This window comes from Melospiza melodia, chromosome 1, assembly GCF_035770615.1.
Source record: "Melospiza melodia melodia isolate bMelMel2 chromosome 1, bMelMel2.pri, whole genome shotgun sequence".
In the NCBI taxonomy this organism is placed as follows: Eukaryota; Metazoa; Chordata; class Aves; order Passeriformes; family Passerellidae; genus Melospiza; species Melospiza melodia.
In genome coordinates, this window is record NC_086194.1 from 24,267,282 (window position 1) to 24,284,073 (window position 16,792).

A 16,792-nucleotide genomic window follows, 5' to 3' on the forward strand; every position below is an offset into this window, starting at 1 on the left:
ACAAACTAACAATGAGAACGAATTCTTATCAACACGAGCCAGGTAATTTTTACAGTATGGTGTAAAATGCAAAGTGGATCCTTTCAGTTTCTCTTTTCAGCAGTTCTGCCTTTTCTGTCTTTATTATGAGAGAGCTACTGTCACGGCAGTTGGGATACTCAGAATAGAAAAAGAAAACAAAAAAATCATGAGCAGGCAACAAACCCTAGAGATACCAAACATGCACACAGCATGGCAGCTCCTCAATACGCTCCAGAGATGCTGAGCCAAGCTACAGCAGCTGATTCTGGGGGCAGGGCCAGCAAGCGTGGAAATGGGGTCAAAAAGCAAGGAGCTGGCAGGGTTTCTCCAGCATTAATGGAGGAGAGAGCTAAATCTAAAAGTGAGCTCATGTCTGAGCCAAGGACAACCAAGAGAGTTGGTGGGAGAGGGGCAACAGTGGCAGGAGACCTGGTGATACTTGGGGTCCTCTTTAACATCTGGCTTGGGAAACAGTTGTGATTTTGGCTCTCAGGTCCACCTGAGCTTCCTCCAGCGCAACCCTATTCAGAATAATTCAGTAACATATGGAAGGAAGCACTGAATGCATATTCACAGAGGTGGAAAATCAGAGCATGATGGCGTGGCATTTTCACAAGTATCTGTGGGTTTTTTTCAGGCAAAATACCTGGGATTCAGCAAGAGCTTTATCTCAAAATGGATACTTCAGAAACTAACCATACCTGTCTGACTTAATTTACACAGGAAGACAGTATCACTACAGAAGCTTAACAGATGGGAGTTTCAGAAAACTAACACATCCTTCTGTAATCAGTCACGATGGAATTAGAGCCAGTAGTCAGTAACTGATTACCTGATTACAAGGTAATCACCACAAATTCAATCCTGGAAAAGCTGGAAAGCAATTGTTTTCAGAGACACAAGTAACTTCAGTTGCAGACATGGTTCACGTGTTGCTATGCTAACAGAAAAACAAAAGCCTTCAGAAACTCACCACTGAGGTAAGAGCCATCTGAAAACTGTAGATTCGTGCGAGGCCAAAGTCAGCTAGCTTTATCTGCCCGTTGCTGGTTACAAGGATATTCTGGGGTTTCAGATCCCGATGCACCACACGATGAGAATGCAGAAAATCCAGTCCCCGAAACAGCTGAAGCATCATATCCTATATATAAAGAAGAAATCAATATGCAGTTATCAAGACAAGGTGGCAGGCAAACAAGTAAATCCCCTGTCATAATCTGAAAAAATAATTTAATAAACATTGACTTAAATACGTGCATAGGACATAAAACCAACTATTAATATAAAATGGACAGGATGTTGCTAGAATGAATGGAAATGAACCAATGTCCTTATCAAGTTAATGTATGGTTTCTAGTTGAATTATCTGAGGTTGATTAACAGTAGTATAAAGATTAATCAATATACTTTAAAAAATAGCAAAAGTATATTTCTAAATCCCTGGACAACTTCAAAAGAATGCTGTCCAACTAAGAAAAATACATAGCAGTTTTTGCTCTTAACTTTAAACCACATGCCACTTTGTATTCTCACCGGCTATTGTTCTGCCCTTCCATGGTGAAGTGCATTTTTATCATTCATTTTAAAAGGCACAATGACCTATTTCAAACAGAAAAACTGCTTAAATGGCAAATTTAATTTTATTTATTGTTATAGAGGGAAAAAGTTCACTTGGCAAAACTTGTTGTATAGTATTTACTGAATAGGACAGAAATTACCTTTAGATGAAAGTTTAGCACTAAAACAGTGTAATAATCATAATTCTGATTCTTATTTCTGTTTTGTTATAGTTCAAATACAATCTTCCATGACATTTCCACAGCTGAAGAAACTATTTTATCTTACTCATGTTTTGACAATCTTAGTAATGTGAAAAGAATGAACCAGCAGACTCAAAACCAAATACTAGAAATCCCCTGCATTCCAAATTAGAAGGATACTGTCAACTTGAAAATTATATTTGCAGAACAGGCAGTTACAAGAAGATGCTGCAATAAGAAAGAAAACAAATGGAGAAAGAAGTTTATTTTCTGCATGCAATTGGCTTTAGCTCATGAAACTGCAGAGGCTGGTGACATCGGCCTTTTCCATAAACCATGTAGCAGGGTGTCCTCCAATCCTGTTGTTAGCAACCAAAATCATCCTGGAGAAGGGCATGGCATGAAAAAGAAAAGGGAGGAAGGATAACTTGAGGTTGGTTGCTTTTGTTCATCTCTGTGGACTTGGGGATGTTGCAAGTAAACAGTCAAAGCACACTACTGAAAGGAATTATATCTGAACATGGGTATAAAAATAGCTCTAAACATTCGGCTTGATAATATTGGCTAAGTTGGATGCATTTTTAAGGTAGGCTTAAGAGATATTGCTAAGTAATTTAATATAAAATGATTCCTTTCTTGTAATGTTTCCTGATTATTTATATAGAAAGTATTACATAATACACAGATATTAAGTTTGGAAGCTCTCACTTGACCTCTGATAAAACAAGGCAATTTCTGTATACAGCCAGCTCATAAAGCAATCAGCTTTTATTTAAAGACCCCAATTACAGAGATTTTACCAAGAAATTATGGATGCTGCAACAGTATTAAATTATTATCACCTCTGAAGGAAGGAGGTGAACTCCATTTCCCGCTAGCTGATGCCTTTTATTTCCTTTGCTTCCCCAGAAAAATATTGGGAACTGATCATTTTGGCAACTGGTATAATACAGTTTGGACTTTAAAAGAAATACACAAACTATACTGAAACCTCCTGTATTTATACAGTTTTTTTTTGCAGTTCAGAAATTTGTAAGAACTTGGGCTACAGCTCTGCAGGTTTCAGTCATCAGCAGAATTAATGTATGCAATATCTGGTCACTCTGTGCCATTTTCTTACCAAATCCCAAAAGTCTCTGGATCAGTCTTGCAGACACGAAGAACACGTCAACAACATTTAGGCATATGGTTATTTTAAATATGAACTTGGTCGTTTCACTGAATTTAGGCCAATTTTTTTCTTTTTTATTCCATATTGACATAGTATCAAATAAGAAAATTATTTAAAGAACTGAAGTATTAGTCAGTAGACCCTGGCAAGTCCCTTTCTGGTGACATTTATGTATCCCATTCATTTGTAAACTCATTTAGGCAGTTACCAAACATATCAAGAATATTTTTTCCAATAACTGATGCTGGTTTTGTTTCAACTCTCTTCCTCAAGCTCAGCATAACAAAATTCTGCTCTGCTCATTTCAAGATTCAAGCAATGTCTTCAGGTTCTAAATTCAGAGTTTTCTACCACCCACAGGTTAAAAAAAAGAAAATATTTGAAAATGGGGACTGGTATATCTTTCTCTCTACCCAGAGGACTCAAAAAATGAATATCATTTACAGAAGTCCTCTTCACACACAAAAAATAAAACATGCTGCAGAAAAGTGAACCGGGAAAGTGTAAATTTAAAAGGTGTTAGAAAGAAGAAGAGCAACTGGAGGGAAAAAAGTGCCATATCTCCTCTTCCAGGAAATTCAGGGTTAGTCCATATAAACTCTTTTCCAGTATTCAGGTTGGACTGTTGATTACACTCATTAATTTCTATGATCGGCATTAACAGATTTCAGTTCAAAATTATCTGGAAGAACAACCCAAAGTTTGTGTGTGTAAAAAAGGGCACTTGGATGTAGAAAGACTGTTTGCTATTTGTGATTCCCTGTTTTTAAATGCTCAGCAAGTTAGAGCAGAAGCCAAAATCACAACATAGGCTTATTATTATGAACTTTAAATAAAGAATATCAAATGCAGCAGCTTCAAATTTTGTGATGCACGCAAACCCAGTCAAAAACCATCAGGCCTTGCTTTTGGAAAATGATTTCATTCACTTGGTCAGCCACTTGCAAGAAACATAAGGCAGGGTCTGGGATCTGCTTTCTTTGACACTGTAACTAATATCAGAAGATACTAACCTTTCCTAGCAAATTGGATAAAGGCTGTAAACATGCACAAGCCAGATCACTACCTAATTAAATCAGGATAATTTCACTCATCTAACGGAAATGCATCCATTTTTATTAGTGACGAATACCCAGTATTATCTCAATTACCCAGTTCTAGAAATAACTGCAGGAGAGTCTTCATGTGCCTCAAGGATTAGTTTTTTCCATGTCTGTTTTTCCCTGAGAAATTTTCTGTGGTAGAAAGGCATACCACACTTTGGAATTACCGGGACAATCATATTTCAAAAGCTAATTGAAAAATGATCAATTCTATGTAACAAACAAAAACCTTTGTGTCTTAAGAGATTGAAGGAACAAGCTCTAATGAGTCATGATCAAACCTCTATTGATGTTTATCAGTGCTCTTTGGATGTTGCATGTTTGCAAACAAAGGCGCAGAATGTGCCTGTTGTTTCAGATTAGAGATTTCTGCCATCACAAAATCTATGATAGTTAGCTGTTGCTAAGGTTGAAGATACATGCACATATTATCCCACTGCAATTACTTTCAGATAATCACAGGTTTACTTTTCTTTTTCTTTTTCAGGTTACATTTTCAATGCCATCTATGTGCAAATTTAAAATATTCACCTGTAACTCAACTGAAAACTGAAAATTGCAAACTATTTGGGGATGCAATGAACAAGTACAACTTCTTTAGAGGAAAAGATGTAGTTTTAAATTTTTTAAAGTCTCATAATGAAAACAGGAGTCAAATTTGTTATGAAAATGCTGCACCTCTGCTTGTTCCACCATATAAGGTATTGATGATGATTGCTTAGTCTGACATTTACTGAATTTATCAGCCCCGAATGTCAGGACCAAATTCTGATGAACTTTTCAAGCTACACCGTATTATGTCATGAATCTCAATTATACTCAGAAAAATATCCTGCATACTCTTCCTGTGTCATCAGTGATGATGGGGCTGGGCTTGGGCTAGGCTGAGCAGCTGCTTCTGCTGCCTCTGCCAAAGGCAGTACTCATGGCTCACGTTTCCTGACTCAGGCAGCAGGAACAGAAAGCCCTGATTTCCTCTACAGTTTTGTCTCCACCTTGTCCTAGCCCCTCTCTTGACTCTATGCTTCACTGTCCCCTCTTAAACCTCTTCAGCATCTGATCCATAAATCTCTTCCAAGCTGTTGGCTTTCAAATACCACTTTGATCCTTTAAGAGTCACCCACCATCTTGACTCCCAGGAAAAATACCTGTCCATTATCCGCAGCAACTTTCCGCTTGTTTAAGACCTGTCAAGATTCTCTGGAGAACTCTGCCTGGCTAACTCAAAAGAGGATGGCATGGCTGTCGACCAAAACATTCAAGTATCTACTCAAAGACAAAAGAAACCATGGAGCTGGTCTCAGTGTCAGTGCCTAGGACCAGCAGCCAGGACTGCAGGGGCTCAGCCAGGGGACACCAGGGGCTGTGCCCTGCCACACACACTCAGCTCCAGCCGGCTCCGATGGACCCAGCCAGGACCGTGGTGCCTCCAAGAAGAAAGGTTCAAGGGCAGAAAAGGCTGCAGGGCAAGAGGAGAAGAGAATAAAGGGAGTGAGAAACTGCACAGGAAACACCAAGGTGAGAGAGGAGGAAGAGAAGTGAAAGGAGAAAGAGAAAGCAGCCCAGGGTGGAGCAGTTATCCACACGGCAGACACTCCTGAGGGAACTGCAGCCTGTGGAGATGACCTAGGGCACAGCAGGCACAAAGTGTGAGGAGGAAGGAGCAGGACACAGGAGCTGCTGCTGTGCTGCTTGGGCTGGGAAGATTCAGAAGTGACGTACAGCCTGGAAAAAGGCATGAGGAGGTATTCCTTGAATACCTGTTCGTTTTTTGCCCACCGCTTGAACTAGCAAGTATCTATCTTGACTGGCATTAGACTAAGTTGATTTTCCCCAGGATAAATCTATTTTGCCCATGATGGTACTTGGTAAGCAATCCTTCTCTCTTATCCCAGCCCATGAGTTTTCGTGCTCCTTGTTCCTCTCTACTTTCTATAGCTGAGATGGAAGAAGTCAGTGAGTGCCTGGATGGGAGTCTGACTGCTGGAGTAGGCTAACCCCCCCACCATGGTGAAGTATGGATGATGCTAGGTTTTGTCTTGGTAAAGGGGAACAAAAGTGAGATGCAACCTGAAGGAAAACACCAAGAGTAATATATCTTCAGAGAATACATGCACCCTGAGGTAACATACACTTATGACTGTGTGCTTGCTCTGTGAAGCTCATGCTTTTCCTCTACTGGCGACAATGTGAAGAAAGAAAAACCTTTAAGAAGGTTGCCCGTCATTAGAGTGACAGGAGTTCCTAATACCAAAGAGAGCAATACAGTGGAAGCCACAAATATACTCAGTTGTGTCATCAAATAAAAATAACAGGGTACAGAGCCTTGCAAACTACAACAGACCCTAAATTTGTACTAACACACAGGTTTTATACATTTTTGGTTTTTTTTTTTTAACTTGCCTATTTTCCTCTTTCTACTCTATTTCTATGCTAATATTTTGTAAAGCACATCAATCCTCTGGCACCTCCTAACACTTCTCCTACTCTTCTGTGGAGTATCTCATGCACCTTCACAAGTTGCATCCTTCACCCAAAGTTTCTGTCTATCTGCAACTCGTTTTTCTTTTTGCTGAGCAGAATGGAATGTCCCTATTTTACATGGCAGGTGTTGGAATACTCATCCTGAACATTTCCTGTAGGAGTGTTTGCGCAAAAGACAACCACAAGTGTAAACAAAGGGGATGAGTTTTAGACAGCAATGTGTGATGAATCAGTCAAGGTAGTTTCATTAAAAGGCTCACTGCCTCTCACTAGAATAGGACCTTCTCAGAGCAGAAGGGGGAGAAGACGAGGCTTCTCTCATATCCTACTCAGTTATACAGAATCACCAATCACTGAATTGCTTCCAATTTAAAGGGAGATTTTACACATGCTGGAATGAAAGTTAAAAGAGCTGTCCCATTCTCTGAAGCCTATTTCTGAAGCAGAATAATTACAGCCCTTCTATGGTGATACTTTGTAACAAACAGTCAACATTAATTAATGCCAAAAAAACAATGGCATTCCTGAGGAATTACACAGTACAGATACATGAATAGCAAAGGACATGATTAATGTTGTTACACTGAATCCCAAAGGCATTAGCAATAATGCAGTGATTCCCTGTTAAATGCAGTGATTCTCTTTTTTAATTTTTGTCCTCACACTGGGCTGGGAACCCATCACATCAACCTATCTAGAATGCCATGACTGTGATGGTGGGGGCAGATGCAATTTGCCACTGTCTGTGGAGCTGCAGGAGACTCTTCTACATGCAGCTGGCTCAGTGCAGTGGCTGGGGCTCAGTAAGAGGCAGACAGATCCCTGCCCTCATGCCCTGCTCCTTTTCTCAGAAGAAAGCTATTCTGATCAGTTCCCTGCAGGGCATTCAGAAAGGGGATGAGGAGGCTGTCTTTTCCTTCTCCTAGCCACATCAGAGCTTCTCAGGACTCAGCCATGAGCCAACCAAATATATATGGGATACAGAGCTCTACATCTTCCTTACACTGGGTAACTACTTATCTCAGAGTAATCCTATTGCTTCCATAAAACTATTCACAGGGTAAGGGTCATTCCTCAGAAGAGAAGACTGCTGTGATACTCCTGTCAATTAACTAGGGAGTACCAAGAGAATGTGAACTTCACAGCATGTTCAATTTAAATGTGTCTACTGTTTTGATAAGAGAACAATAAATCCAAATTATCTATTCACTTAGCCCTATTAATCAACCTTACTATACAAGATAACATATTCATTTTCTGTTCACAGAGTAAAATACTGTGCAGAGAAAGATACTCTCAATTTATTTAGTGTATTATTAATGTCTGATAAGCACATGCAAGGAATTGGTCTAAAAACTGGTTGTGTTTTCTATGCTGATACCCTAAAGGTAAATAATTTGTTGAAAAATAATTAAGTTACATATATTTTAAAATACTTGTGTAGTTATCTTTGAATTGTAAAACTATTTTAATCATATAAAAGGTACTTTAATCCACTTTAGAGTAGATTAAAAGATATGTTAAAATATACTCCGATTATCAGCCCCTAATCTATTTTAAACTGCTTTTGTAAGAAAGCAAGCACAGCTTATAAAGGGATTTTGGATTATCCAGCTGTTAGGATGAAGAACCCTACAGACATGCACACTCACAAAAGTATGCATGTATGTATACACACATTATCATGTTCTGAATAATCCCATTGAAGACAACGCTATCTATAGTAGTCCACTGCAATAAACACTGAAATGAATATAGTTGTATTGTTTGGTTTTGTGTTTTGTTGGTTTTCCATGTTTGGTTTTTTAATGGCTAGAATTATTTGTGCAGCAATTCAAAAGATAAAATACCTGAAGGAGTGGAGTCTATAGAAGACTGCTTTTGTTGCTATTGGAAGCAGCAACGCAATCAAGATTAGAAAGTCCTAAATAAATTACTTTGAAATACAATAATTGATCAGGTAGTTCAGAGCCAGCCTGGTAAAAATAGCAAATGTCACTATTATGCATAGACCTGCCTGTATATTATGATCATTATCTGTCAGTCCCAATCAAAAGTACTGCAACTGTGCACAAGATTCAGGAAAAATGCAAAATTTTAACTGAATTACAAAGGTCCACAGTAGTACTTGAAAAGCTTTGAGGCTCACTGACGCTATTGCATTGCTGTAAGCTTATGACTGAATTCCATGAATGTATATCATAGCTTTCAGTGTACTGTTTTCCCTTGTTGTGCACCTATACATAGACTGAACTCAACCCACAGCCACCACAGCACGCTTAACAAGTTCCTAGTCTCTTTGCTTAAACTTGCCAACTGTTCCTCTTGAGGTAGAAAAGAACTGCCACAGGAGAAACTGACCAAACATATTCTGGAGTGCTCCAAACACTCCTCAAACACCAGAGCTCAGCAGCAGCAGCAAAGGCAACATAAGTAGGACTGGACTATAACAATTGATGCAGCTGACTGTGTTGAAGGAACTGCTCTGAGTAACCTTCTGTTTACTCTCCTTAGTTCAGGCACCTGGATTCATATTTTATGGTTGGTAAAAGTTTCAATCTAAGCAGATGTCTGTTTTACCGGAACCCTAATGCTGACAAGATTCCCATGCTGATCTCAGTAGCTGTGATTCAAAGACCGAATTCCGTATATAACATGTCTACCTAACATCTCTGGGGGATGTATGTACATACACATGCTTGGGCACACACACGGATGCATTTTATTTAAGTTGATGTAAGTCCTTCCACATCAATTTCTAACTTTATAGTTCAACACCTGTCAAGTCAGTTTGCAATCTAGATCCTTCAAGTTATACTTTTTCATCTGCTATTTTTCATATTTGATGAGAAGAACATGCATGACTGAAAAGAAACCTACATAATTATTGTTCTACTTAAGTTCAGTCATTCAGTGTACCAAAAATTCCTGTCAAAGTGGGATTACCAGACACGCAAATGAAATACACAGCATTTCCCATGTGGCTACTGGTATTTGTAAGATAAAATACATGAGAATTGAACAGAGGGGAAGTTTGTTTTAACATTCTGACAGAAACTGGCACTATTAGCAAGACTTGTCCCATATGGGAAAATTTTACAGCAGGTAAATGTAACTTTGTGATTAACAGTCTTTTTCAGTGCTCAAACTTTTCAACTCTTTGTGCCCTGCAGAAAAAACACAAGGCACAGCTTTTAACAGATTTTATGGATCTGAGCCTAGATAAGCAAAACCCTCATGTTTCTTTCTTGTATCTCTGGATGATGATATCGCAGTTTCAGACATCCCCAAATACCTTCTGGGAAACTTCCTTTCTTTTATTACAAGCTTTTTATAACTGTATTGGAAACAGCAGTTTCTCACAGAGCTTCCTGGTTTGACAAATTGTTACTACTCTGTTCTTTTATTTCTCATACAATCTGAAAGAGATGAGAATAAAAATGTATCATGAAATCCTCAAATTCTTTACTGCCTCACCCAGTTGGTAAAGTTCCATATAAATGTCTTGAAACAGCACCTGTGATTTGTATGCATCGGCTGTGAAGATTGTCTAGCACACCTAGGGAATGACACCAGCACAAATTTGGTATATAAGCATCACAGCAGGTCACACTGCAGTTTGAATTCTGGAGCACACTTTCCATATAATTACAGTTTCCTTCATTATGTTTCTCAACAGGGTAAGTCACATTTTTCCTTCAGCTGATGCTGTGAGCCTCTTTCTTCTGAGACAAAATCCAGACTTTAGCTTGACTAAATCAATCTGCTCTGGAGCATTGTGTTCTGGAGCACTGTGATAGCACCCCTAACTCTATCACCTTAGTACTTTCAGTTTTCAAAAACAGATTTGAAATTGCTCCTAATCGTACATATTTCCTTTTCTCATTGCGGACTATCATTGCCCCTTCCTCTTCAGAGTCTTTGTTTCTGCACTACTACCCATATGAATTTTGGGACATCACCACTTGCAATCCTTGAGGAAGCTCTCCTGATGTAATCAGAGAAATCAGTCCACTCCAACCATCCACAAAGCTGGACATGACTCCCTTGAACTACTTCAGTATGCTTCGGGGAGGAGCGCACAGAAATCACTGCCACACTCCCCGCCACAACCTACAAACTACAGTAAATTATCAATCACTGATGAGCTGATATCCTCCTGTGCCTCTCACATCAGTCCTCATGAGGAAAGGTATCAACAAACAAACCCTCTTCTCTAAGAAGAATGCTGCTCCAGCAGCACTACAGCTCTTCACCAGCACTCTCCTGATGCCATTGGCCATAACAGCTCTTCCTAATTTCCCCAAACTCCAGGAACAACACTCCTGGCTAACAGGAAGGACATGTTGCTGTGAGGCCCAGATCTCGGCTTCTCCTTCCCTGCAGCTGTCTGTGGACAGCAGCTAATTGTATCCACTTGTTTAACCTCGGGGATAACGTCTGGAGGGGACCAAGTGCCACAAGCGTACTTTTATTTTTAACGGTCATTTCCTCTCGGGTGTAACTTGCATGACAGCATGTGACAAGCAGAAATTAATGGGGACACTGCTGTGCCAATACCTCTTGAATTGCTTTGACACTGGCTGCAGGCTGCCTGCTTGGCCACCCAGCCAAGACCTCACATGAAATGTGGCAAGGGGCCCACAGCTCTATTCACTAACAAGCCAGCTGGTCAGTGATTAGAAAGCTGAAACAACGCTGTGCACATACATCAAGAATGCTTTACAAGCGGCTTCGGACTTAGGTGGTGAAACATCTTAGAGGAGTAGATCTGTAAATTTATCTTAGGGACTGTTAACTTAAGTTAACATTAGAAATAATGCAGAAGACCCTGGAAGATGATGGTCTTTGTTGTTGCCTAAGTGCAAGAAGGACTAACCTCAGAACAAAGACTAACATCTTGATGCGCTCAAAATCATGTGCAAACAGCTCAGACCACATGGATTCTGGTCCAAAGGAGCACTCAAATCATGTAAATATTCAGAGATTTAGGACAGACTACTCTTCCTAATGGTCTATCAACACCTTGGCAACATTACTGACATTTCTAAAGAAAGTCTCATTGAATATGTCTGCAGTGTTTATACTGATTTGTTTATATGCTGACACAAAACAACAAGGGATGAGCCTTTAGAAGCATTCCAAGGGATTTGGACGATCAGATCTCATACATCCAAGGCACCTTTGTACCTTTTTTGAAAACTGTCAGATCCTTGGTTAGACACAAAAGGCTCAAGATTGTTCCTTTAACTTCTCTCTTCAGCTGCCTTTTTAAATAGTAGCCACTGAAAGGGCATAGGCTCTTGCCGAAACATCTGATGGCAACAAGAAAACAAGTTACGCTTTTTTTTAAAAACTGAGAAAAGAGCAGTCCATCTCTCTTCCTAGAGATTGGGAACACAACTGTAATTTAAAATCAGTAAGACTTAGTCACTTAACTCCTATGGCTCCTTCACAGTTATAAACTCATTCAAGCAATTTTTGTTTGTTTAAACTTATTATGACATAGTCCTGATGTGGAGATTTCCTGATACATAAGGAAATATATCTGTGGCTTATAGACATACATCAGGCTCAAGGCACTGTAAAAGGAGGTGGCTGGACAGCAGAGTCACTTTCTTGGATTAGAAATTAAGGTTACTGTAGAGTTTGGACCTAACTTTGAGAGCTTCCATCATAGAAACTTGGAGGAATTCAGCACAGTCACGAATGGCACTTGCACGCTGAAGAAAAAGATGGCTTTGTATTAGGCACAATGAAGTCCAGTGAAGTTACTGGGACTCTACCCATCAATTTTCAAAGACCTAAGCTAGTCCCACTGCTTTTTATTATTCCTGTTTTCCTCCCACAGTCACTGGAACCAACAGCACCTTCAGAGAGATGTAACCAACCTTCAATGAGACAAAAATGTCAGCGTGACACCAGGCATTAAAACACCACTATTCTCCAAAGTTAGATGCTCCATTAATAAATAGTTAACAGCTCTTACTAAGAGGCAGACACAGAGGACACTAAGAAGACAATCCTTTCCTAATCTCTCCAGGGAACGTATAATAAATAAGGCTCAACTGTGTACTTTTTAAAAGCTGCTTCAATTTTGTATTTTTCTGCTCATAGTGTACTTGGCACAGCAGAAGAATCATGATGCTCCTGCTGTAGAAGTGCTGTAAAATGGCTCAACACTAGTCTAGTCACCAGACTACATATAACTTTGCTGCCTCTCTTGCTCTGTATTATAAATTCAGGAATAATGGTTAACTAATTCATGAGTGTTGCAAAGATTAACTAGTTAATGTTTGTTAAATACTCCAAAGAACCAGATTTTGCTTTCAGTTATAAAGGCTCAACAAGCTTGAAGAAAATCAAAGATATATAGAAGAGGGAAGATTTGCTTTTTATACAATTCAAAGGAAAAAATAGGCTTCAAAGAAAAACCTGAGAAGTGTCAGTGGCCTACTGGAATCAGCTTGCCCAGAATCTCCCATCTAAGAACTTTACATATAGATTTGCAATACTGTTAGAGGACTGTCTGAGCTGTCAAAATAGTCTTCAGGATGAGCATCTTACTGATGCCTTCCTACACCTAAATTAAAAGTAGGAAACAAGATAATAGCTTCTTGGAAGCACTGAGCAGATCAAGTTGCTCTCCGTGTTTACAGAACCAATTAATTTGCAATTCTATTATCTTGAATTAAAAGAACAATGGCTCCTGAACCAACAGCTTTAGAAAGGGAACAGGCAAGCCCCTCATCCTACAGACTAGGCAAAGAGAAGACATTTTGCAAGAGGAATAGAGCATATACATGAAGACTTTTGTTTTCACTGAAAGAATGGGAAGTTTGCTGTTAGCACCAGACATGGGGAATGGCTACCCATTCCATTGCACTTGCATGGTCTGTCACTTTCTCCTTTCTTTTCTTATTTCTCACCTTTTCCTTTATGTCTCTCTTCCTCCCTCCATGAGTCCTATTACAGCGACTGTTGCCCTTTCTTCCCCATTCCCACTTCTGACCCTTCTTGCCATGCCTGCACCACCCTGCTCCACTTCACACCGACTCCCAGGGCTTTGGCCCTGCTCCATCTCTTTGGGTTGCTGCCTCCACAGCCCAGGTGACAACCAGGCAAAGCAGGTCACTGAAGATGCCAGCTCCCAGCATTCCTCAGCAGCCCCTCTCTGGATTTCAGACAGGACAAACTGCAGCAGGCAGTGACCTGACTGTGATCTCTGCTGTGGCTGCAGCGGTGGGAGATGGTCCCACACATCTGCTGAGTCTCTCCAAAGTGACATGTGCCACAGCCCCTGCACTTCTGAGCAAAATGACACTGATTTACATTAGTACACATTTGTGCAAACCTTGCCTTGTTTTCTTTTGAACACTTGACTGATTCTAAAAAAAAGTACATATCTTCAACTTACAGTGACACAATGAGCCATGAGCCTACTTATTTCCTAACGTTATCACAGCAGACAAGAACCAGCTCTACCTTGGGGGTGAGAGCTGACAGTCTTTCTTGGGAGAGGAGAAGATGGCCTTTGATGTTTCACTGGCAGAGGGTATTTCCTCCTTTCACCTCCCCAAATATTAAACAAAACAAACTCTATAACATTTTAAATAAAAAGACACTGCTATGTTAGAAGTTAGTGTGCAAAAAGAACCAATCAATGGAACAAACTCCTTCCATGAAGTATGTCTTTTGAAAAGGAAGTGTCATAAATGAAGCACATGAAAAATGCAGCTTGTGGCAAACACAACACTGCTTCTCAAAAGGGTAACCTGTGACAAGCAGAAAAGTATGCTATGAATTATGAAACCTGGAAAATAAAACTACATGTATTTCTGTGTGTCTTTACTGTAACTATTCATGGAGAACCTATGAGAAAAAAAGTAGCAATGATCCAGACAACCTGGACCGCATATGTCTTTACTTTGCTGAAACAGGTCCCAGAAACCTAAGTCTTTTGTTTTCCTTACCAACAACAACAAAGTAATTACAAATCATACAATCCAATATCAAATTCTATGTTACTCCAAAACTACAGTCAATTACGTAGAAACAAACTGTATCATCAGAAGGACAAATGAGAGAGGCTAGGGATCACTATCAAAGCACTTCTGTTTTCCTTTGTTTATTAAATAGCAACTGTATTATTTACTGCAGCTTTGCAAGCTAGTGAGCAGCTGGGTGTGACACATTTCCATGCTCTGTAACCTCTCCTTATGCTTCGTTAGATTCCTTATCAGGACCAGAAGAAAAGAAATCTCTCTGTTATGCTTTTCCTGTGGCAAAGGAAAAGACAAGATGATGACTTTCCAGCTCATTTCACTTGTACAACGTTCTCATCAATCACCATGGGGTAGGTCTTTGTTATTTTCACTGAAGGACTGTTCTTAGTTTTCTGTCACAATAAAGCATGACTTCACTAATTAGCAAATCAAGGTTACCTCTACCACATTTGCAAAAGAACAAAATACAAACATAAGGCTAAAATTTACTACATCTGAAATATTTTCCAAGGCCCCAGCTTCATAGAGATAAACCTAAGTCAAGCTAGGTGTAAATTCCTTTCATAGAAACAGAAGTTAAGGGCTGAAACACTCAGAGTAGATGTAAGGAAGCTAAACTAACCATTTCATCAAGAACCAGAAGTTTTCTGCTTGTTTTGTGACTTTCTGCTCCAGAAACCAAGCAAAGAAACTGTGGTTTATTTTCATATTAAACCCTCTGCGAAGCATGCATCTCTCTGCAGTTTTGGTTCACTATAGCCCACGCAGCTTGGCCTCTATTCTCCTTTTCCTATGTCTTCAGTAAGTGTTTTAGACATCAGCAGGAATTATGTGTGCAAACAAAAAGCAAGAAAAAGTGATATGTTCCAAGCAAGGCAAAAACATTATACAAAAGGCTCTGTAACATGGTCTCTCCTCTAACTTAATGCTTTTATATATATTTTCCCTTTCAGTCTGTGTTGTTTCTCACTGAATGACAGCTGTACACAACATACTATTGTAATAACAAGCATATGGCTCAGACATCACTGTTGACATTTTCAGAATTCAATTCAGACATTTTTATTTAAATGCATGAAAAACATCTGTATACTCTTTCATTAACTGCATTTTACATTTGTAATGTTCTACGTATTCTTTTGGAACCATTTCCATTAAAATGCCAACTCTGTGTTTGGATAGTATGTACTTCCCTTGTAACACTAAGGGAGGAGTATGTTACTGTCAAAATTTCTCTCTAAAAAGTCCTTGCTAAAATATTTACCCTGCTAGTCAGAACAGGAATATCTGAAGTTAATTCCAAATGAAAGAATATTTTAGAATGAATCATAAACTAGATGTTAAAAAAGGTAACATGCTGCCATTCCAATGCCCCTTCCCTGCTGTAAAACTAAATGAAAAACAACCCTGCATTTCCATCCACAGAATACTGTAACATTCTGGAGTGTTCTGAAGTTTCCTAATTGTAGTTATGCAACAGAACTATCACAGCCTAAAACAAAGGACAAAAATTCAGCAGCTTAGTTTATTTGCTTTGAAATTAAGCACTCTTAAGAGACAGTTAACATGTCCTCTTGATTATTTTTGGTATTTTAAAGTTACAGTGCAATGCTTCCCACTCTATAGACAAAAGAAGTGGAACATTTTAGAATACTTATAATTTTTATGGCATTGTTTGTGAAGTCACATATTTAGCAACAGCGAAAACTGTTGAGCACTAATTTCATTTACAATTAAGTCACTAATTTCAAAGGGCCCTTCAAGGTATAAGACACTGCTCAACATTAATAAAGACAGAATGCAATGGCATTTGTTGAATTGGTCACAATGGTAAAATACAGCGTCCTCTTGGAAATGGGTATTCTCAAGGGTCATTATTTTCAAAGAAGGCAAATAGGATATTCTGTGGCCACAACAGCTATGATATTAATGAAAACCGGATACAAACAAAACAATCCACCAAACCTTGTGATCCTTGGAGCCCTTTGCCATTACTGAGTCAATTTACCATGCTGACCAGCCATGACACATTTCTGTGAATAGTCAGGAGTCTGATTCCAAATGCACAGACACTGTATACACGTAAGTTTTGAGGGAAGACTACTTCTTCACTCTGACAAAGCATTTAAACACAAGCAAAACACATGTTTTATGACTAATCTGAGACTAAGGAAACAATGGTTTCAATTCTTCTTTGTTCTAACCTTTGAATTCATCAGGTCAATAGCACAGGATAACAACTGATTC

General features: G+C 39.2%; 1 protein-coding gene across 4 annotated transcripts in view; it reads right to left on the bottom strand.

Annotated features, from left to right (window-relative positions):
- Nucleotides 1–16,792, bottom strand: part of CDK6 (cyclin dependent kinase 6) — a 137,091-nt gene that overhangs the window by 78,626 nt on the left and 41,673 nt on the right. For all 4 annotated transcript variants that reach the window (XM_063151366.1, XM_063151385.1, XM_063151375.1 and 1 more), the window contains exon 4: nucleotides 995–1,162. In XM_063151366.1, coding sequence (XP_063007436.1) covers nucleotides 995–1,162 — 168 coding nt within the window. The remainder of the gene's footprint in view (nucleotides 1–994; nucleotides 1,163–16,792) is intronic.